Source organism: Balaenoptera musculus, chromosome 2, assembly GCF_009873245.2.
Source record: "Balaenoptera musculus isolate JJ_BM4_2016_0621 chromosome 2, mBalMus1.pri.v3, whole genome shotgun sequence".
NCBI lineage: Eukaryota > Metazoa > Chordata > Mammalia > Artiodactyla > Balaenopteridae > Balaenoptera > Balaenoptera musculus.
Genome location: NC_045786.1, coordinates 38,122,188 through 38,145,540, shown reverse-complemented (window position 1 = coordinate 38,145,540; position 23,353 = coordinate 38,122,188). Strand labels below are relative to the sequence as shown.

The window sequence follows — 23,353 nt, the reverse complement described above, 5'->3', positions numbered from 1 at the left end:
GCAGTTGTGACCATCCTCCCTGCACTCCCTGCACAGGAAGGCGACTTGGCCCTAGGAACAGCCCTCCTGGGGCGGGGCCCAGCCCCTCATCTGGAAGCTCACCCTTCAGTTGGGTGCTGCCCATTAGAACGAACCATTTCAAACTGACTTCCTCTTGGGCAAATCCCTTCACACAAACCAAAGGCCACCCAGACTCCTTACATAATGCCCATTTCCTCTCTTCTTTCCCAGGGGTAGCCTGTGTCATTGGCGTACACTGGACTGGGAGTCACAACTTCTTCCTCTATTCACTTAACCGAACGCTGAAGGATAAAGCTGGTACTTTACTGCCGAGATGGGAGTGGCCTAAGCTCAGGGCTCTGAGAATATGTCCTTCTTCAGCTTAGCTGAGAGCACGTCACTGACACAGCAGCGTGGCTTTAGGGGACCAGAGTTGTGCAGGCAGAGTGGGTGGCTTGGCAGCTGTGGTGTGATCCCAAGGCTCTGTCTCTGAACTGTCATGTTTCTTAAAGATGACAGGTCCATAGGGACAGAGCCCCATCAGGTCCACAGGGCTCCTTAGACAACGAAGGTAAAAAGAAGGTGGGCTTGGCACCAGAGGGCCCGTCCCAGCACAACTGTCTGCGAACTGTGTAGTCTCAGGCCAGTCACTTCACACCCCAATCCCGTTTTCTCATCCAAAACAGAAAACTACTCAATTACACCATTGTTATCCACTGCATGCATTTGTTGTGAATAGCAAAATTCAGAGTTTCTGTATGTGAAAGCTCTTTGAAATTGAAAGGCACTTAGGAAATATGGGTGGTGGTGGTTTTTTACAAACTCATGGAGGCAGTTACATGAGCAAGTTCACTTTTGTGAGAATTCCTTGAAGTACAACACTATGTTGTACTTCAGAGTTATATCTCAGAAGTAAAGTTTAAAAACTCACAAGGGAAGAATCTCTTTCCTTCCATCCCTCTCCCAGGCAACCTGGCTTCTCATCTCAACTTCCGTACTGACCGGGCTTATATGACCTTGGGCAAGTCACTTACTTCTCTGCCTCAGTCTCCTCATCTGTAAGACAGGGGTACTAATAGGACCCACCTCATAGGGTCCTTGTGAGAATTAAATGAAATAATGCATTAAAGTGCCTACCATGCTGTTTAGCACCTACTAAGTACTCATTCAATGTCAGCTGTAGTATAATAATGGTGTAACTTGTTGTTAAATATATTATCCTGAGGAAGGAGACAGCATTGCACAGAGAGGAGAGAGATGGTGAGTCCAGACAGGCAGACTAGTCTGGGTCTCATGTTGTCCAGGTGGAGGTGATGGGTGGGGGCGGGGTCCGGGGGGCAGCCTGGTGAGTGGTGTCCTCCCCACTAGACCCCGAGGGCGTGTGGCCCTGTGCTGCACCCATTGCGGTGTCTCAGCTCAGCTGCTGCTACTCCTACCTGGTGCTGGCCTGCGAGGATGGTGTGCTCACACTGTGGGACCTAGCCGAAGGTGAGCCCCACAGCTGCCTAATACCGCCGTCCCTCTGATACACATTTGATGGCTAGAGTCAGTACCTGGCTGCGTTGTAGCTTCCTTCCCTCCGCTCCAGTGCTGACCCTGCCCCCCTCCATGGGTTTGGTTCCCCCAAATACTTAGAAGGGGTCCCCCTGAAGGGGGCTCCCCTCGGACATTGGGGTTTATTGCCTTCACCCTCGGGGGATGCTCATTGCTTGGTTTTGCCCTCACGTCCCTCACACTCTTGCTGGTCATAGACCCTGCGCCCATGGCTGCCTCCCTCTTCCCCCTTTTCTGACCTGCTTGTGCCTTTACTTTCTCCAGGACTCTCTCTTGGGGTCATCGCTCTTCCTGAAAGATGTCTCTGCCAAAGCATTCACTTCCTGAAATACTTCTTAGTCCACAAAGGACAGAACATGTATCCCGAGGGTCCAGTGAGATCCCAAATGAAATGTGTGGTACTGTGTACAGATGCTTCTCTCCATCTGGTGGCAGCCACGGGGACCCAAAGACCCACCCTCAGTGTGCTGGTGGAGAGGTCAGTGGCTTGAGGGCAGGGTGGGTACATGATCTGCCAGACAGATGATGCTATTTAATGGTAAAAACTGACAATCTCTCAGCCTAGAGTCCACTTTCCCTCTAGTCATCACTTTCCCAGTGAGCTTCTCAAGATCACCAATGTCTTTTACATGTGGGTGTATATATATATATATATATATATATATATATATATATATATATATATATATATATATATAAATATATATAAATTGTATGATGGCACAAATGACATCTTTCATATCCCACATGACCAGGAAGAGGGTCATTTCTGCCAAAATAGTTTTTTATCAGTTTCTCCAAGGGTCTCTCTCTCTCTCTTTTAAATTGTGAACTATTTTATGCAGGCAAATGATCTGTACAATATGTGTGAGGGGGTGTATTTAGCATACATATCAGGGGGGTGGTGAGAACTACACTGTACCCATCACCGAGCTTAAGAAATAGATCATCTCCAATTCAGTTAAGACTCTCTGTGTGCTTCTTCCTGATCACATCCTTCTCTCTCCTCCTCCAAGTTAACCACCTTTTAATTATCTATTGCTACATATAACAAACCACTCCACAACTTAATGGCTTAAGAAAACAGTCAGCGTTTAGTCTCTGATGCAGTCAGTCCTATGGGCTGGTCTCGCCTTGGCTCTCACAGGTGCCTTTGGGCAGCTGGCAGCTCAGTTAGGGGTTGGATGTCTAAGCCGGCCTCACTCACGTACCAGGCAGTTGGCAGCTGTTGTCCGGGGCACTCTTCCTTTCGGCCTCTCCTGCAGACCATCTCAGGCTCCGTCACCTGGTAGCCTGAGGGCTCCCAGAAGCCAGCAAGGTTCACTGATGCTTTCCAAGCCTCTGACACTGGACAAAGCATGTCACCTGGCCACACCCACATTTAAGCAGCAGAAAAATAGACTCCACCTTTTTAGTGGGAGTTACTGCCAAATATTATGTCTACTTTTTTTTTTTTCAATCTACCACATTGTTTTCTTTTTTTTTTATTACTTTATTTATTTTTGGCTGCACTGGGTCTTCATTGCTGTGCGCAGGCTTTCTCTAGTTGCGGTGAGCGGGGGCTACTCTTTGTTGCTGTGCACACGTTCCTCATTGCAGTGGCTTCCCTTGTTGCGGAATACAGGCTCTAGGCGTGTGGGCTCAGGAGTTGTGGCGCGCGGGCTCAGTAGTTGTGGCTCACGGGCTCTAGAGCGCAGGCTCAGTAGTTGTGGTGCACGGGCTTAGTTGCTCCGCAGCATGTGGGATCTTCCTGGACCAGGGATTGAACCCGTGTCCCCTGCACTGGCAGGCAGATTCTTAACCACTGTGCTGCCAGGAAAGTCCCTTTTTTCTTTTTTCTTTTTTTTAAAATTTATTTATGTTTTCCTAAATTCATCATTTCTTTGTTTTCCTTTAAGAATTAACCATATCCATATGACTGTATCTCCAAGCAATATATTGTTTAGCTGTGCATATTTTAGGGGACCTGTAAGTGGAATCATATTATGTATATTCTCCAACTTGTTTTTCAATGCTATTTATTCTGTAACTTGCTTTGTGATATTGTTCATGAGAGCCATACATGTTGTATGTAGCTCCAGCTCTTTTATTTTTGTTGCTATATTGTATCCCATCGTATAATGTAACACAGTTACTTAAGCATTCTCCTACCAATGATTTATTTAGATTGTTCCCAGTTTTCACTGCTGTGAACATCTCTGACATGCCTCCTGATGCTTATAGACAAGAATTTCTCCAGGATATATGCCTAGGAGAGGATAGCAAAACTTGAAAAGTCTTCAAGTCTGGATGTCTGTGTGTCTTGTTTCCTATAGGCCTGTGAAGCACCTGGATGAAGCCATCTGTGCAGTGGCCCCAGTCCAAGCTTTACCTGGCATGGTAGGTTCCTCAGGCCCCTCATTCCTCTTTAGTGAATGTATTCTTTATTCCTTCCAAAAATACTGGGCTGGCCAAAAAGTTCGTTCGGGTTTTTAATCCCACCTTAGGGAAAACCCCGAACGAACTTTTTGGCCAACCCAATATTTGTTGAAGGCCTATCGTGTGCTGGGCACTAGACTAGCTTTGGGCACTGACACGAAGGAGAAAGCACCTGCCCTCGTGGAGCTCACAGTTCAGTTGGGAAGACAGGCGAGCCCCCAAGCACCTGCAATAGAACCTGAGAAAGGCTGTGATATATCATGCAAAGGATACTGTGGAACGGAGAGAGGGGCCTCCTAACTCAGCTTGCAGAGGTCGGTGGGGAGGAAGTGATGGGCAGTGAGCTGAGCCACGGGCACTAAGAGGGCAGCACCATGGAGGCGAGAGAACACCGTGTCCCAGGCCGGCAGGAAGTTCAAGGAGCTGCAGGATCAGACTCCTGTGGGGTGTGGAGAGGGAAGAGGCTGGGGGGTGGGGGCAGAGGGGCCCTTGTCTGGGATGGAGCTTGAAGCTTAGAGGGGAGTTGGAGCCAGGGAGCTCCAACTGTGTCCAGGGCAGGGCGGCGAGTGGAGCGGCGTTAGTGAGGAGACGGGCCCCACAGCCCAGGGCTGCCTGGGCTGCAGCCAGAGGACAGGGAGGCACTGAGGCTGCTCTCGGCTTGTGGAGCTGATTCTCTAATCCCTACAGGGCCACTGAAGGAAACACAGGCCTGGAGGGAAAGCCTGTGATTCCCTGTGTGGCCCTGCCGGGAGTCAGGGGCCTACAGGACCCCCAGAGGAGGCTCTGAGAGAGTCCAGGGCTGAAAGCGTAGATTCTGTGCTCAGCAGCCGGTTAGCGGTAGTTAAAGCCGTGGGGAGCAGCGCGGCTGGCCAGAGCGAGGAGGTGCGTAGAGAAGAGGTTCCCGGGGGCGCTACCATCACTTACACTGTAAGTCTTCCGGGACAGGGAAAATGAGCTCATGAAGTGATGGACAGGGGCGCCCCAGGAAAACCAGGAGGGGGCTCCTGGCGGCTCAGGGAGAAGGACTGGAAGAAAGCGAGAGCACAGGGTCCTGTGCTGAAGAGAAACCGAGTACTTTGTGGAGACCAGTGTCCATGGCAAGGGGGACAGCAGGGGAGGTCGGGGTGCAGGGAGGGCGAGGAGAGGCTCTCTCAGGCGTCTGAGTGTGTGGCAGCGGGAAGAGGATGTAGGGTCAAGGGGGGTTTTAAAGATGGCGGTGAGTTTAGTATGTTCATCTACAGAGAGGAAAGAGCCCAGGCAGGAGAGAGGCCTCAGCTCCATCCCAGGGCAGGAGCGGCCGTTGGCTTGAACAGTCCCCGAGGAGGTGGGAGGAAAGGGTACGGCACAGATGCAGAACTGAATCCTGGCCGTGTGGAGGGGGAAGTAGCAAGAGAAGCGGGGCCAAGTGGGGAAGGACGGGCCCGGAACAGACACAGCCCTGGGGCCGGCCAGCTGCTGCTGGAGGCTCCATAGGAGCAAACACGCACATTGCTGCTGTCCCCTGAACGGTCTGGCTGGGGCCACAGGCTGGGTGCCAAGAGTGAAAAAATTCTCTGTTCCTTTTTTATTTCTAGCTGCTTTTCTTATTTCACACGGGGGTGAGTGACAGAGTGGAGAAGTCCCCATTCACCATCTCTTTGCTCCCCAGGTGCTGATCTTTTCCAGCAATGGCTCTGTACACCTCATGGATGTGGCCAAGCCGCAGATCGTCTGCGCCTTTGCTCCCCCAAGGTCCTACCACCTGGCGGTCCCCTGGAAGCCAGTGTTTGGCGTGTCTTTACACCACCCGTGTTTCCTGCTCCGAGGTATGGAAGGGGGATCGTGAGGGCTGCTGCCCAGACCTGTGGCCTGCTGACCGTTTCCCTGAATTTCTCAGTCCTCTCAGAAAGCATAGGGTGACCCCACCCAGTCTCCTCCCCACGCCTCATCCCATCCACCACAGGCCAGCAGGACACCACCGCTGAGTCCTCACTTGGCACTTAGATAAAATGCCAGACGAGGTCTCCTCTCTGGACCCCTGCTCCTCCAGATCAAGTGAGCCCCTCACAGCTCAACCCCAGTGACCCCGGCTTTGTAAGCAGAGAGCGGCCCCTCATGCCCGCCGGGACTACAAGGCCACAGAGAAAGGGATCACTGTAACAGAACGTGGTGTTCCTGTTTCGTCCCAGGAGACCATCCAGATGAAATTGGATCTGCCAGCCAAGCCGAGGACATCCCAAATTCTATTTTCTATTTTAATTTCGAGGCCTACCCACTCCTGGAACAAATCTCAAGAAATTGCACCATTCCTCAAGCTAATGTGTTGGATGACACAACTTTCCCCCAGGTGTTGCCCTTGGAGGAAAGATGCGAGAATTTCTTCCAAAAGAGGTAGAGTTCTGGGTCTCTATCTCCTCCCTGCACCGCACCCGGGGTTGTCTCTGGACTAAGGAATAGTGGTTTGCTTGATGGTAAGATCCTTTCAGCATTCAAATCTCATTCAGACTGGTAGAAAAGGAGTAATGAATTCAGGCTGGTAAGAAAAGAAGGGCTGCAAGTTGGTATTTTCTTCCTGTCAAGACTGTCTTTTCTTTTTGCTTTCTCAATTTTTTTTTTTAAGTATATTTGGATTATCAGACACAGTCATCTAAGACAGGGGTTGGCAAACTACAGCCAAATTTGGCCCACTGCCTGTTTTTGTAAATAAAGTTTCACTGGAACACATCACACCCACTGCTTTATGTCTCATCTACTTATGTAAGTGCTACAACAGCAGAGTTGAACAGCTGCAACAGAGACCCTATGACCCATAAAGCCTAAATCATTTACTATCTGGCCCTTTATAGAAGATGTTTGCCAGCCCCTAGTCTAAGACCCCTTTCCTCTCTCCGACATCCAGATAAACGATTATGTGATACATCTTTCCTCTTCCCCTTTCTGTAAACCCCAGCCTCACAGGGACTCTGCTTGTGTTCCTTCCTCCTATAAAAGCATCATTAATGGTACTCAGTCCATTCTGGGGAAGCAGGGGTCTCTTCCAATCCATCCACAACAAACTTCTAGGGGTTTTCAAATTCTTGTTGACAATTTCTGCCATGATCTGACCATACCTGTCAGGTGGAAGAGGGTTATCAGTGGAGCCGTGGACTCTCACACCACCTGCCACTACAGAGCTGGGGGGCTTTGGTGGGCTCTCCCTGCCAAGGTCTCAGTGTCCCTCGAGGAACGAAGTGAAATGGCTAAGATACTCAGATTTGAGGGTTTTTCTGGTTGCGCTGGGTCTTAGTTGCGGCAAGTGGGCTCCTTAGTTGCAGCTCGCTGGCTCCTTAGTTGCGGCTCACTGGCTCCTTAGTTGCGGCCTGCAGGCTCCTTAGTTGTGTCATGCAAACTCTTAGTTGCAGCATGCACGTGGGATCTAGTTCCCTGACCGGGGATTGAACCTGGGCCCCCCGCATTGGGAGCGCAGAGTCTTATCCATTGCACCACCAGGGGAGTCCCAGATTTGAGTTATGACTCTATCACTTACTAACTGGGGGAGATGTTGGGTGAGTTACTTAGCCTCTGAAGGCCTCAGTTCCCTTAGTCATTCAAAAATATTTATTGAGCACCTACTATGTGCCAGACTGTGTTCTGAACATTTTGATGATGCCTGTTCTCCAGGCTTCGTAGGTATTCAGTGAGAAAATACATGTAAAGTGCTAGGCACAGGGTGGTCGCTCAGTAAATGGTAGGTACAAAATTGGTGATGGGTCCCCTCTGAATTCAAGTTCATGCCTGGGAGGATTGTACATATCACCACGAGGGGGCACCACAGCTCTCCTCCATGACTGCATTAACCGCCGCATTCAGTTCCTCCCTGGGTTGTAATGTGTTGCTCAGGCGGCTTCCAGTACCTCATGGGGGGAAGCGTGCCCACCCACCAGGAGGGGAGTATGGTCCATGGGTCTTGGGGGAGGAGGACAGTGAAGAAGGGGTCAGTTGACATTTCCCCTGATTAAAGATTTACCAAGAATGCTCAGCTATCCCTCACCTGGAAGTTTCTTATTTTGACCCTTGATGACTTGACTTGTCCTTAGGAGATGCAGCTGAAGAATTTAAGGGTCAAGTATTATGATGTCTACAACTTACTTTCAAGTGGTCTAAGAACACATTTGTAGAGAGAGACAGAAAGAAAGAGAAAATGTTAACAACTGCTGAAACCCAGGAAGATATTTATAGAGAGAGAGAGAAAGAGAGGGAGAGGAAATGCTAACTGGTGAGTCTAGGTGAAGGCTCGTTGTACTACTTGCAGCTTTTCTATAGGTCTGAAATTTTTCTAAATAAAAGATGGAGAGAGATTATATTATTTACAGTAGAATCCTGATTTTGAGTAAAAGAGAGAAGACTAGAAATGTACACACCACTAGTAACAGTAGTTATATTTGGGTAATGAAGGATGTGTGATTTTTTTCTCTGTTTTTCCTCTTTGCGGCTTTTCTATCAAACATGTGCACGATTTTGGAAAATTTCAAATACTGGTTTTAAAAAAAGTCAAGAGTGTGAGGTTAGGTCATGGCTGTAGTGGGGCCATTCTCCTGGGTTGGAGGTCATGGTGTGGAGCTTCCTGGTACTCTTGTTTGATGAGGCTCAGAGAACTTGTTTAATGAGCGTGTTCCCATTTCTGTCCTTTCTGTGGAACCCCCTCCTTTTACTGGCCTAGGAAGGGTGAGCCTCTCCACTTCACCCAAAAGCCAACTGGCTGCCCTCCTCTTGGGAATGGACCACAGGCCAGCAGCTCCAGCTCTGGGCAGCTTACCTCCTGGCTGGCAGCCGAGGGCCCAAGCAACTCAGGACATTCAGCCCCTAACTGACATTTCCCGCCCTCAACCAGGGTGCCAGGTGGACGTTACCACTCAGACACCTGCTGAACTCTGCTTATTAGCCCAATAAGGTTGCTTCACATGTAGAGCTACTACCATAACAGAGTAATTCCCCACTGTAAAAAAGGTTATTCATTATTTCTGAAATATATATATATATATGCACTTGTAAAATTTGGGAAACAGGACAATACAAAGAAGAAAATTTAAATAACCCACAACCCATCACCCCAAATCCCAGCACTGCCATTAATGTGTTAGTACATTTCCTTAAGGTTTTATCCTTAGCATTTTTACTAAGTTGAGATCGTGTTCACTTTTTTAATCTGGCTTTATGTCACTCCAGAATACAACTTAATGACTTTTTAATTTTAAGAAAAACTTCCTTGTCACAGTGGTTTTTAACAACTATGTAATTTCCGTGGGAAAGGTGTCTATAATATCCTTCCCCACCCCGCTATGGTTGGGTCTGCTCTCATGAGAAGACAGTCCGTCTGCCCTGACCCCCTCCAGTCTCTGGAACCCCAGAGACCTATCCTGGCCCCCAGTGGGAATTGGGAGGGATTCCTCCAGTTCCCCCTTCCCAACCATCTCTCTTCCCTGTCAACACAGCTTAGCCCCTAGGTCCCTCACCCCAACCCCTCACCGGGAGAGACCCCAGAGGCTGGGTGGGGTGAAGGGGACTGCCTCCCAGGGAACCTTCTGCAGGGAAGAGGGCTGGAGTCAGCAGGGCTGACCAGGTGGGGCGCCGGGGGCCAGGGACAAGACGGGCAGTGGGAGCTTGGGAAAGGGAAGAGCTCAGGGAAGTGCTCCCTGGCTCCGAGGACCCAGCAGGAGCCGGGAGGGGCTGCACTGTGTGGGTGGGGCAGGCCTAGCTTGAAGGGACATTTACTTGGGCCTGATCACAGTATTCAAATCATATTCCTCACGGCAACCCATTTTCTGAATTGGGTCCCAGAGATAAATTAGGAAACACTGATTTAAAGAAGGCTCTTCCTGTTCTGCTTGCTCTGAGGTCTGACACCTGGGGCTTTTCCAAAGAGTACCCCGCCTCCAACATTTTATTATGTTAAATATACAGCAGCTTTGAAAAAAGTCAGTAAACATCCACATACCCACAACCTAGATTCTGTCATTAACATTTTACTATCGTTTCTCACACATAACCATATATGTCCGAGGATTTTAATCTTATCTTTTTTTTTTTTTTCTCTATTTACTCCTTGTGTCTGAAACAGTTTCCATTGGCCCTAAAACTAGGTGAAACTTTAAGGCAATGGATTCAGAGTTTCAAACTCGCGATAGTCTGTCCAAACTGTTTTCGCAAAACCTGCACTTGGGACTTTTATAAATAGCCAGTGTGAAGGAGCCTGCCTTTAGGACTTTGAAAGGAGCCCAGATAGTACCCAATGTGCCCCCAACCCCACCCCCTCCGCAGGCCTAGCTTCTGCTCCCATCCAGCCTGGGCCTCCAGGGCACCATTTCCATCTGGCTCCACTCCCTGTTGTAGTATCTGCCATCTCGGCTGGGTCAGACTTTTGATCACAAGACAGAAATTTCAGGACACAGGAAGCTGACAGAAACAAAATGCCTCTCTCTCTCTCTCTCTCTCTCTCTCTCTCTCTCTCTCTCCACCCCACCCTGCCCCCTTTGTTACCTATGGCCAAGCAGAAGGTGGGCTTCTGGGCTGACCCAACAGTCCCAGCTCCACAGGGCACACGCCCCCTTGGCGAGGGGGTCGGCAGGCCCTGTATGGACACCAGATGACATTTCCCTTGAGGGTGGAGGAGGAATACCCTCCCACCCCACCCCACCCCCGTTTTTACTATCCCTGGGAGGGAAATTGTGGGCCTATCCTAACCTTCCTTTGCCTTTCTTGAGAAACAAAGGGACGTATCCCTGGAAAATTATTTATAGACTCATAGATCCCAAATGTGCATGCCATCAGGCTATTGGAATTCAGAGGTTTTGTGGGAGGCCTTACAGATGTTCCATCTCCTCTCCCACTTTGCAGATGCACAGTCCATCGTTTTGGAAGATGTATGCACACACATTGCTTCAAAACAATAGACAGCAGTCACATTTGTTGTGCCATCATGGGAAGGAAAACCCTTTCCCTGCTGATGGTGGAGGGAGGTTGTCTCAGTCTCCAGAGAGGGCTTTCCCCAGGGGGCACCTGACAGTCAGTGCCCAGCCTCACGTGAACAGCCATCCTCCCCTGTCCCTCCTCACCGCTGAGCACTGACTGCCAAGGGGAAGCACACGGGAGATGTGCTGGTACCACGTGGCAGGCGGCTCCCACCACCCCTGCCCTGGCCGTTGGTGGATAACCTCACCTCCCACTTCCCAGAGCACGCCAGTTCCTTGGCTGCCCTCTCATCCGGGTCTCCTGGGTCACCCCCCACGCCCTGTCTCCCTCCTGATGCAGAGAAAGAGGCATCCTGCTCATACCCAAGGCCATCTCCTCCCCCAGGACACCCAGACCTTACTGTCCATCTGGTTGGTGACCTCTTCCCCTCCACTGTCCTAATCACAGGCATGTGTCCCAACCACATTCCCATGTTAGAAAACAAGCAAGCGCCTTCCCAGCTCTGCAGCCGCCTTATTTCTCCTCCGCCCAGAGCGCGGCTCCCAGCAATCAGTCCACACCCAACTTCTGTGTCCTCTTCTCCCATCTGCGCCCCAGCCCACTGCAGACTCACCATGGGTGTCACTCTGGCCCCACTTTCCCAGACAACATCCTCAACCAGTCATTTTTGTGAGTTTTTCCTAATATTTCTGTAGGGTAAATTAGAGGTGGACTTTCAGAGTTACGGGGTAGGCATGTTTGAACTGGGATAGTTGTACCCACCAGCCCTCCAGAGACGGTGGATTCATTCTGCATCCTCACCCCTTCCCCATACTGGCCAAGATATGAGGGATAAAAATTGATAGCTCATTACTATTTTAATTTGGAAATTAACAAGGTTGAGCATCTTTGTGTTACATCTATTGTATGTTTCTCTCTCTCCTTCTGTGACCCCACCTGGGTCTTTTTCTTACTGGTGAGTTCATTTTCTTTTGATTTTAAGAGTTCTTTGTTAATATGTTGTGAATAATTTTTCCTGCTTTGTCTTTGGATAGGAGTAATTTTGGTTGCTTGTTTAGCCAAACAGAAGTTTGGTATTTTTCCATCTTCTCCCTTAGGCTTTGCTGAGGGGCGGTTGTAAAGAGCCTCAAATTCAGGGTGCAAGTCTGCAATGCGATGGGGGGTAGACGAGGGCCTCTAGCTGTGTGACGGGTCAGACCTCAGTGCCCTCATATGTAAAACAGTGACAGTCCTATCTCCTCATAGGACATTGCCTGGCACATTCAGTAAAGGTTAGCCATTATTTATTACTAGATCATAGAGAAAGCCCTTCTACACTCCAACATTATATTTTAAAAGTCACCCACGTCTTCTTTGAACAGATTAATGACTTTATTTTCAGTCCTCCTTTTAAAACTTGCCCTAGTTCCATCTATGCGCTGCCTCCTGGCTGGTCGCTCACTGATTCCACGTTGTCCTGACCCCTCCGCCCAGCAATTTTACTTCCACTTATTTAGCAGCAGCAATAGTATTATTATAATTAACTTTTACTGGAACTCTCCTACACTGTTGGTGGGAATGTAAATTGGTGCAGCCAACAGTTTGGAGGTTCCTCAGAAAACTAAAAATAGAATTACCATATGATCCAGCAGTTCCACTCCTGGGCATATATCTGGACAAAACTATAGTTCAAAATGATACATGCACCCCTATGTTCATAGCAGCACTATTCACAATAGCCAAGACATGGAAACCACCTAAATGTCCATCGATAGATGAATGGATAAAGAAGATGTGGTACCTAAATACAATGGAATACTACTCAGTCATAAAAAAGAATGAAGTAATGCCATTTGCAGCAACGTGGATGCAACTAGAGATTATCACACTAAGTGAAGTAAGTCAGAAAGAGAAAGACAAATACCATATGATATCACTTATATGTGGAATCTAAAATATGACACAAATGAACCTACCTATGAAACAGAAACAGAATCACGGACACAGAGAACAGATTGGTGGTTGCCAAGGGGGAGGGGGTTGGGGGAGGGATGGAGTGGGAGGTTGGGGTGAGCAGATGTAAGCTTTTATATATAGAATGGATAAACAGCAAGGTCCTACTATATAGCACAGAGACCTGTATTCAGTATCCTATGATAGGGACTTCCCTGGTGGTCCAGTGGGTAAGACTCCACGCTTCCAATGCATGGGGCCCAGGTTTGGTTCCTGCGGGAACTAGATCCCACATGCATGTTGCAACTAAGAAGTCAGCATTATGCAATTAAGACCCGGGGCAGCCTAAATAAATAAATAAATAAATATTTTAAAAAAATATCCTGTGATAAACCATAATGGAAAAGAATATTTAAAAAAAGAATGTATATATATGTATAACTGATTCACTTTGCTGTACAGCAGTCATTAACACAACATTGTAAATCAACTATACTTCAATTCTAAAAAATGAAAAAAAATTAACCTTTACTGAGCACCTACTGTGTGCCAGGTACTATGCTAAGTACTTTGTGGCATATCTTGTTTCTTACTATGATTATTATCATCCCCACAGTACAGCGAGGAAGACAGAGGTCAAATTGCCAGTCCAGGGTCAGCACCTTATAAGTGAAGGAGCTGGGTTTGCACACAAGCAGTGAGGGGCTAAGGCTGAGTTTCTAACCTGCACACCCTCTGCCTGCCCCCTGCCCATCCGCTCCCCACCCCAACACACACATATACACACACACACTGCATACTGGAATCTCCAAGTGTCATCAGTAGGGAAAGAGAATGAGGCAGATCTGAGTGCCTCCTGGAAGCAACTGCCAGGATACATTTTCAGTGAAAAAGGCAGACGGCACAACAGTGTGTTGCACACTTCCATTTAAATTTAAAAAAAGATTATATGCATGTCTCTACTTGTGTGTATGAACAGTATTCAAGGATTTATAAGGAGTTGTTAATTACAGTTGCTTTGAGAACAGAAAATAAGGATCTGAGGTGAGAAGGAGATTTAATTGTATACTCAATTGTATCCTTGATTTTTTTTTTTTAAAGCAAAGCATAGGTTACTTCTTTAAGTTAAAAAAAAAATGCTTTAATGCACTGTGTACCAGACATCTCCATGTGACTGTCCCATAGGCAGAGCCGCAAAAAACTGCAGTCCTTGTCTTTCCCCACAAAAGTGTCTCTTCTCCCGTTTGCCCTAAGTTTTTAAACATTTTTTAAAACGTCGCTCACTCAGGCACCAGAGGCGGGAAGCTGGCAGCAACCTGCATCCTCTCCCCGGAATGAAGGCCCCCTCCTGCCTGCTTGCGGTGACCAGCCCTACGTGCAGAATGAGGGGTGACCCTGGGCTTCTCTGATTCTTCCACACTGACTATGCATTTATTTGTTATTTTTTAAAAACCTATTATTTTTTTTTAAAAAACCTCAACTCAAAAATCTTATCTTCTGCGAGCACTCCCCAGGCAGGGAGTGCTCCTCTCTGCACTCTACCTCTATTGCTCTTAAATGCCTCCTATTACAAATGTTCTTTTCCTCTTGTCCCTCTTACTAAACTGGGGGGAGGGGCGGCTGTTTTAGTCACTTTGATCTTTCCAACACGTCCACCAGTGCCGGTCACTAGTAGATGCTCAAGGAATGTTTGTTAAATGTAACTATTGGCATTCGGATGTATTTAACGTTGGTCCTGCAAATGGACTTTTAGTTCGTAAATTCACCATGCCTCCTATCACTGTACATTTCCTAGTTTAGGATGCTAGACCTATATTGTTCCTTCAGTAAAGCTGTTTCGAGCGCCTTCTGTGCACCAGGCTGAGTCCTGAGAACACAGACAGGAAGCGGATGTGTCATTTGGAGAGCTTCTTATATCAGCCCAGGGTGGTCAGGGTCTGCCCTGGGGACCTAGGAGCCCCCGGGGTGGGGGTGGGGGGGACGCAGGGCAAAGTAGGTTCCTCTCATCAACTGTGTGGCCCACAGCTTTCAGAAGCCGGTGAAGAACAAGGTGAAAGAACAGGAGCACTGGACCCGGCTGCAGAGGTATTCCTTGCTTCTCCAAAGAGAGAACCTCAAGAAGTGACAGGGCTGCCGCCCTGGGCTCTCTGAAAAGGTTGGCAGCAGGCAGGCTTTGCCCTGGAATGCTGTGAGGTCAAGAGACACGGTGACAAAGGGCTGCAGCTCAGTAGGCCTAAGGGGCCTAGACTTGCAGTCTGGGACCTCTGCAGAGCCAGCAAGGGGAGAGGCCCAGTTTGGGGGGCCTTCAACCACTAAGCCACTTGGAATCCTCAGGCGGGCAGATGTGTCACCTAAATAAACAGCGATATTGTCTCCAGACTCCAAAGCTGCTGTGGTGTGTAAACTTCATTCCCATCCAGTCCAGACCCCCAGCAGGGCCCAGGCAATGATGTCAGCCAGAGTCCCAGGCCTTGTGAGGACCACTTGCCTCATAGGACCAGGAGCCACTTTGTTCAAATGAGCAAGACGCCCAGTCCACCCCAGCTACTGTGTGGCCTCCTTTTCTCTCCGCCTACTTCTTTTCCCTCTCTTTGCTGTCTCATAACCTTATGGAATCACTTTGGAGAGGCTGAGGCTCAGAGAGGTTGAGTGACTGCCTGAGGTCACACAGGTATGAGAGGCAAAGTAGGGGCAGGTGAGGAGGCAGGCAGGAACTGTGCCACTACTGCCGCTTGCCTTCTGGTCTGGGAACCCTATAGGAGGCTGGGGTACCTAGGGGCACAGGAAGAGGGCGGAGAGGTGCCTTTTTCTTTTCTAGAAACTGCCCTTCCCAGGAAAACTGGGTGGAGGAGTCCCCTGCAGCTCAAGGCCTACATCTGCCTCTCCGAGGACACCGTGTGGTATCTTTGAGAACTGCAAGTGGTTAGTGCCTCCGGCCGTCTCCCAAGACCGCCCACCAAGGCCAAATGCTTGCATTGTTCTGTGACCGCAGCTGCTTTTGTGTCCCCATCCACCTTCTCCCCTGGGTCACACACACTCTTTGTTGGCACGACACCGCCCTCATGGTGCTGATACTGACTATAGCTGAATGTCCCCTGGATGAAGAGGTCCCCGCCTGAGACACTCTGCCCCTTGCCCTCCCCCGGATGGGAATGAAAACACAGCAGCAAAAATAACTTTCTACAACAATCCTTTTCCACAGTAGGCATGGTGGCAGCTCTCTCTGAGATGAGGAAGGAAAACTTAGGATGATAGTCTTGGCCTTACACGCCACCTAAATGTGACAGGGAGCTAACATTTACGGGGCATCTACCGTGGTGTGTGTATTTTTCATATAAGCTTTGTGAAATGTAGATATCATTACCCCCATTTTACATGAGAGGGAAATTGACACACAGGTTACACAGCCTGGAACAGCCTGTATCAAATCCTGATGGACTTTTTCAACAGAAAGTGTCAGAAACCCAACTCAAACTAACTTTAGCAACAAGGGGAATTTGTTGGCTCATGCAGTGTAAAAGTCCAGGCGTAATGCTTTCCATGTGGCTGGACCCCGGTGTTGGATAAGAGCAGGAATCCTTCTCCGCCTCTCAGTTTTGACTCCCTTTCCAGGTAGGCCCTCTGCTTGGGCGGCAACATGGCCACCAACAGCACCCACAGTGAGTGTCCCTTTCTCAATGGTTCCAGCAAAGTCCTGAGCCTGCTCCTCACCGGCCTGCATGTGGTCACATCCCTGAACCACTCACCATGACGACCTTGCCAGCCTGCACACGTGCCCATCCCTGGGGGGGCATGGAGGTCATGGCCACCCAAACTAAGGAAGGGGGAGCTGTCTGGAGAAAAGAAAATGACAGGCTGCAAGGGATGAAGGCAGGAGGGGCGCTGAACAGGCCGAGACAACAAAGGTGCCCTGTCCACCCTTTCCAAAGTCACATGCAGCCGACACCAGGCCACCTCCTCATTTCCTAGTGTGCATGGGGGGAGCGAGGAGGGCTGGGGCATTCACAGGGAGCCTTAGATGCTGGGGCCCACAGAGGGATGAAGGAGAAGGAGCCAGGGCTGGTAAAGTGCCAGAAGATGGGCAGAAGAGGCCCAGGTGGCACTAGGCTGGGGATCCAGGGCACTAGCGCTGGTGCACCACTGGGGCTGTGCCGGTGGCCCCCAAAGAGGTCCTTGCCCACTGGGAAAAAGGGCCCCTTAGAAGCAGCACCAAGAACCTTGGGTCTTCTCAGGGGAGTGTTGGGACTAGGGTGAGGCAAATGAGTGCCTGGGGTACAAAGCTGAGGAGACACTTACCCTCAGCATTGTGCAAATGCAGGGTCTGCCACTGGGGGAGAGCGGGGGAGTGGACAAAGTGGCCCTGGCCTCGCCCTGGGATGAACAGGGGCTTTGCAGTTAGGGCTCGCTTCCCTCCCCAGCCCTGTGCCAGCCTGGTTCTCCAGGTAGGGGATGTTTCAGAATCCTGGGGCATCCATGTGCCCCTCAGATGGACCTGTTTATTTAGCAACGCATGGCCAACGCACGGCCCTCCTCCAGGTGCACCACCTGCCCACCCACGGCTGAGCCCAGCTCTCCAGCCCTGCTACCAGGACAGTCTAACATCTGCCGATACAGACAACTCATGACCACCAGCCCTTCCCTCCGCCCCTGGGCTCATACGGTGACCCAAGTGCCGTGTCCTTGAATAAATGTCTTGCATGTCGACCAATCAGCTTAGCTGCCCCTCCTTAAAACACTGGCCCATCCAGCATCAGCATCTACACAGTACAGCTGTCTCGGCGGGAGAAACACGTGTGGTCAGCAGGCAGTGGCACGTCCCTGCTGGCAACGGCGCTGGTGGTCCATGTGCTTTAGGAGCTTTATTTCACACCCCCAACATGCTCACACACTCACCTGCCAGGCTAAGGCAAAGACCGGATTTGTCGACTACCACCCACCGTTGTCCCCACCCCAATAGCCGCATACTAGCTTTGTGAAAAATTCCTTGACCTTTTTCTGTGCTCCAGTGTCCTGATCTGTAAAATAGGTATAAGCACCACCTGCCCGCCTCACCTGTGGCTCTGAGGCTAAAATGACTTGAAATTGCTGCTCCATATATGTCTGTTTCTCCACCATGTGGGTTCTGACCCCTTGGGCTTCGAAGGCGGAAAGCAGGGCAGCATTGTTGACTGGCAGCGACCAGCGTGCAGGCGGATCCGCAGGCCAGGCCTCTGATGCCATCCTCCCCCTCCTCCCACTTCTAGCAGGACGGTGCCCAGGAGGCTCTGGACCAGCCCCAGGTGAGGTGAGGCGCCACCCAGCACCCTCTGTCCTTGCTCAGCTGTCGCAAAGGCAGTGCACCATCGGGGAAGCACACAGGCAGGCCCTAGAGTCACACCCGCGTCCCAGTCCCAGCGCTGCCCCTGAATATCCGCACGGGCGTGTTAGTCAGCCTCTTCCCTACCTAACTGCCCATCCTCAAGATGGCCCTGCTAACTGGGGTTAGCTCACAGGTTAGCAGAGAACTGAGAGCGAGCACTCGCCCAGGGCTCACCTACCTGGACGCTGCTTACGGTCCTCCTCCCGGTGGGTGTGAGTGCGGCCAGCCCAGGAAGGGGGTGGGGGCGTGGGAGTGGTGGGAGGCGCCCCCTTCCCATCTCCAGACCTCTCTTATTAACAGGGACGTGCTAATGAAAATTCACACCCAGGTGCTAATAAACAGTGGGCCGCTCCTGGGCTCGGAGAGCGAGGGGAGGCTCTCCGCAGGGGAGGGGGCTGGCCGATGAGCCCCACTTATCTGTGAAAAGACTTGCTAATAACTTTAATTCCCCGTCCTAAACCACGGGGCCTTTGCCATGTAAATAGATTTTCTAAACTGGGCTGGGTCCTGGAAAAGACTTCCCGTTCTGCTCCTTAGGGCTCTGGGAGGGGAGAGCGCGTTGGGGGTGGAGGTGCGGGAAAGGGGGCGGATCAGCGAAGCTGTGAGGTCCCGCCCCCCTGCAGGGCCTCTGCTTTTGCATCGCACTCTCTGCAGCCAAACGCTGGCCAGGGTGCGCCTGGGCTTCTGAATTATACACAGTGAGCCCCCCACCCTACTCTGAATCACTGCCCCTCCTGGCCTGGGCCAGAGCACTGGAAATGATCTCCAAAGTGGTTTCCAAACAAGCCTATCAATATCAATGGATAAATAAACTGTGGTATATCCATACAATGGAATATCATTGAGCAATAAAAAGAAACAAAGTACCGATACATGAGAAAATATGATGCCAAGTGAAAGAAGCAAGATGCAAAAGGCCTCATGTTATATGATTCCATTCATACTAAATGTCCAGAACAGGCAAATCTATAGAGATAGAAAGCAGATGAGCTGGCTGGGGTGGGGAGTGGGGGAACGGAATAATGGGGAGTCACTGTTAATGGTTACAGGGTCTCTTTTGGGGGGGTGATGAAAATGACCCAAAATTAGACAGTGGTGATGGTTACGTAACTGTATGAATATACTAAAACCATTGAATTATGTACTTTAAAAGAGTGAATTTTATGGTACATAAATTATACCTCAATAAAGCTCTTACAAAAAATGCCAAGGCCAGTATTTCAAAGATGCTTGAGCGGGGCAGAGGGGAAGAACTGAGTATCCATAGATGGCTGAGGAACCCTCGGACAGAGAGGCTACACCCCTTACCCCACCTCACCACCCCCCAGGCTTGACTGCTCACCAGACCCCCTGACTGAGGCCAGGCTCCTTCTGGGCTCAAGGCTCCCCCTTCCCCACACAGCACTTCCCTAATCTGAATCCAAGCCTGGTTCCAGGTCAGCTCTGTGGATTTGGATGCAACCAATGGACCTCTCATCTCACCCTAGCCAGGCCTCTAGGAGGTCACAGTTACTTAAACTTGGGGCTGACCACTGATATTATTTCATGTCTCTAAACCACATGGGAGAGAAACCAGAGTGAAGGGAGATGGGAAAATCCCAGGGTCCAGGCCTAACGCTCCAGCACAAGGGGAATAAGGACTTGGGACACATGCAATGAGCCCTTGGAGCTGGTGTCCCCTCAGACCCCAGAATGAATGGAGCTTGGCAAAACCCTACCAGAGCTGACAGCCCGGATTCTGAAGTCATACCTAGGCTTGAGTGCTGATCCTTGGCTTATCCTTCTGCAAAATGATTACTTAGGTATAAAATGTGTAAAGGACCTGGTGCACAGTAAGTACGCACTAATGGAAATGCATTTTCTACAGAGATACTTGGTTTTATTCAGCTCCCCACCAGGTTCAAAGAAAAGATGGACAGACTCCCCTCGCTGCCACTTTCTCCAATGAATCTCCCCCCGCCTCAGGCTAACCCATCTGGAACAGGAGGTGCTAAGCCAGGGCTGGGGAAAAGGAGGAAGGGGTCTGAGCCTGTGTGCTTTGGGGGCTGAAGACTGCAAGAAACCCTCCCAACTCTCCTAAGTCCTTTGGAGGAGGGGAAGGGAGCTTTGTGCCCCTGTAGAGAAAGAAGAACTTGGCAAGTGACACCAGCACAAAATTTATTCACAAATAAATAAACACGTACTAGGCAGAGCCTCCTGCCTGCCTCAAAGTGTCTACCTTCTGGGTCCCTCCATCACGGGAGGGGTTGGGGAAGTCCGTCCTGGGTGGGGACAGGCTCTCCCTTTCAGCAATGCCCATGCCAGTATCGCCGGTGCCCTCTTCCAGGAAAGGGAGTCTGGACTGGGACCTCTTCGAAGGCGCAGAGGCCAAAAAGGCGTCGGTGTTCACAGAACGGGGTGCCAGATGTCCGCCGTCACTTCAACTACTCAGGCCGGCGGCCACTCCAGGGGCGAGAGGGGCATCCAGGTCTCCAGCAGGGCCAGTACGTCGCCGGGAAAGAGCTTGAGGAGAGAGGGAACAGCGAGGCCCTCAGCGTTGGACACCGAGCGTGGGTGTCCGCCTCGCGAGCTCCACTTTTAGGGCGCCTCTGGCGGGGAGCGGGACCCCGCCCCCTGCGTGTACTCTCCCTCCCCTCGCCGCTCGAGCGCCCCGGGCACACCAACTCTGTTGCTCTGGAGGGCGAGCAGGCGAGGCCGGGCCGTCAGTGGGGGAGCCGCACGGGGGCTGGTCCCCGCAGTGCGCGCCGGGGGGCGTGAGACAGTAGGTAGCGCCATCCACTACTGCGCCGCGCCCGGAGGGAGCTCCGCGCGGGAAGGAGGTACTAACCGGAGATGAGGGGCCTGACTCCATCGCCGGCCCTTCCGGGCACGCCGCCTCGTCGTAAAGCACCGGCGGATCGCGCGGCTCGGGCGCCGCTAAGGCTCCGGGGTAGGCGGGCGGGGACCCCCAGGACACCACGGCGCTGGCGGCTGAGCCCAGGTCTGGGCCGCACGCCTGCGCCTGAGTCTGCATCTGCGTCTGCGTCTGCGCCTGCATGGGGCCGCCGTCGGGGCACAGCGGGCAGCCTCGAGGGAGCGCCGCGGCGCTGTGGCGCCGGCGTCGGCGCTGCAGGCTCTCCTCGCTGAGCCCCAGCACGGCCGACAGGTGGCCGATGTAGCGGATGGCCAGGCGCAGTGTCTCGATCTTGGTCAGGCTCTGGCCGGCGGGCGCCACGGACGGCGGCAGAAAGCGGCGCAGCTCGTGCAGGGCGCGGGCGAGCGTGCGCATGCGCAGCTTCTCACGCTCGCTGGCGCTCTGCCGCTGCCCGCTGCCTAGGCGGCTGCCCCGGGCGCCGCGCCTCCCCGCAGTCGGGGCGCGGAGGGCGGCGCTGGTGACGGGCTTCCCGGGGCTAGACACGGGGCTGCCGGCCGGGGCACTGCCCCAGGAGTCCGGGGACGAGGCGGGCGAGCAGCCACAGTCCCTGTTGGAGGCGGGCGGCGGCCGAGCTGGGCCCCAGCCCGCGGAGAGGATCCAGGACTCAGAGAGCGGCGGGCACAGGGACTGGGCCATGGCAGCGGCGGCGCGTCTGGGGGCCGGCGGCCAGCGACCGCTTTATCCTGAGCCCGAGGTGTGAAGTGGCCCCTTCCAGGCCGCATCAGCACTTCAAAGCGGGCTCGGGGCCTGGTGGGGGCGGGGCTTGACCCTTTGAACCAACGGGGGGCAAAGGTGCCTGCCCGTTGACTGCGCCAGGTTGGCCCCTCCTGGGTCCTCGCATGGGCACCTGACCCAGACACTCGGGCCTCCTGCCTGCGCCAGTGCGCGCACTGTCCAGGGTGTTGGGCCAGCTCAGTAGGTTAAAGGAAGCAAGGTCGGGGAACTGGAGGTTCAGTACTTAGGTTTGGGTCTGCCTTCACCTGTTGGGGACCTTATGCAAATTCTTAAGTTTTCTTGAATCTTCGTTTCCAGTTTGAATGATGGGAGCCTCAGGGCATAGTGCAGCCAGGTCTGTGAACTCGTATAGTGACCAGGAGTGGGGCCCTGATTCCTGCCAGAGGCCAGAGTAATCCGTTCCTCCTCTGAGGCAGGTTGGTCCTGGGTGCACCCTTCCCTGGTGGTGGTGAGTGGGAGGGACAAGGCTATCCTAGGTAAATCCAACAAGCTGGCTGAATCTGGGCAGGTTGCTGGACCGTCTGAGTGGAGGGAGAGGAAGCCTGCTGCCCTCCAGGCCACCTTCAGCCTGGCAGGATCGAGGGCTCGGCCTGTTGCCACAGCTGCCACCACTGGCCTCTAGCTGGTATTCTGCCACTTTGGGGCAGGTATAATGGGCCTTGCCAATGAAATATGAGTGCAAATGACACAGAAAAAAAGCATTTAACAAAATTCAGGGGAATTCCCTTGTGGTCCAGCGGTTAGGACTGGGCTCTCTCACTGCTGGGTTCAATCCCTGGTCAGGGAAATAAGATCCCACAAACCACAGCAGAGCCAAAAAAAAAAAAAATCAGCACCCCTTCATGATAAAAATTCTCAGCAAACTCAGACTAAAGGAGAACTTTCTCAGTCTGATGAAAAGCATCTATAAAGAAGCTACAGCTAACAGCATACTAAATAGTGAAAGACTGAAAGATTTCCCCCTAATACTGAAAACAAGGTGAGGATGTCTGCTCCTACCCCATGCCTCTTCAATGTTGCCGGGGGGTGGAGGGGGCATCTAGCTTGTGCAATAAGGAAAGAAATAAAAGGCGTACAGATTGGAAAGGAAGAAATAAAAGTCTCTCTATTTATGGACAACATGATTGTCCACATGGGAAGTCTCAGAGAATCTAATACATTGCCTGCCTGACCCCTCAGGTTTGAGTTTGCACATTGTCAAAATAGCCACTTCATGCATGGTTGTCTGCTCTCCAGCTAGACTGTGAAGTACCTGGTGTCTGGTATCATGTCTTCAAAAGAAGTGGTAAAAAAAAATTTTTTTTAAAAGAAGAAGAAGAAGCGGTATCTAGGGTCTCTTTCAGTGCCGGCGGTCTACTGTTTTGCATCCCCCATGGCTTCCAGTTCTGTGAGATTGATGGGTGAGCTGGTTTGTAGCAAAGTCAAGTGGCTTGGTACCTTCTTCCTGGGTATCTCTGCTCACCACCTCCCCCCTCCCCTTGTCTCTTTTTTCTTCTACTGCCTTTGGCTTTTTC

The 23,353-nt window shown here is 51.3% G+C and overlaps 2 protein-coding genes across 2 annotated transcripts in view; one reads left to right on the top strand and one right to left on the bottom strand.

Annotated features, from left to right (window-relative positions):
* Window positions 1-15,211, top strand: part of WDR93 (WD repeat domain 93) — a 37,711-nt gene extending 22,500 nt beyond the window's left edge. Inside the window, exons 11-17 of the mRNA XM_036843543.1 lie at window positions 232-318; window positions 1,369-1,488; window positions 1,819-2,032; window positions 3,870-3,933; window positions 5,621-5,777; window positions 6,141-6,342; window positions 14,857-15,211. Coding sequence (XP_036699438.1) covers window positions 232-318; window positions 1,369-1,488; window positions 1,819-2,032; window positions 3,870-3,933; window positions 5,621-5,777; window positions 6,141-6,342; window positions 14,857-14,956 — 944 coding nt within the window. The 3' untranslated portion in view covers window positions 14,957-15,211. The remainder of the gene's footprint in view (window positions 1-231; window positions 319-1,368; window positions 1,489-1,818; window positions 2,033-3,869; window positions 3,934-5,620; window positions 5,778-6,140; window positions 6,343-14,856) is intronic.
* Window positions 15,212-20,340: 5,129 nt separating this feature from the next.
* MESP1 (mesoderm posterior bHLH transcription factor 1) lies at window positions 20,341-21,740 on the bottom strand. Its single transcript, XM_036843864.1, has 2 exons — window positions 21,018-21,740; window positions 20,341-20,692 (listed from the first exon to the last, which is right to left on the bottom strand). The coding sequence occupies exons 1-2, from the start codon at window positions 21,738-21,740 to the stop codon at window positions 20,618-20,620; spliced, it is 798 nt and encodes a 265-aa protein (XP_036699759.1). The 3' UTR covers window positions 20,341-20,617.
* Window positions 21,741-23,353: the final 1,613 nt, after the last annotated feature.

Excerpts from the sequence above, each read along its gene's own strand:
- MESP1 (XM_036843864.1), bottom strand. The coding sequence starts at position 21,740 with ATGGCCCAGTCCCTGTGCCCGCCGCTCTCTGAGTCCTGGATCCTCTCC. Across the intron at positions 20,693-21,017 it reads AGTCAGGCCCCTCATCTCCG|CTCTTTCCCGGCGACGTACT; the intron begins GTTAGTACCTCC and ends TCTCTCCTCAAG.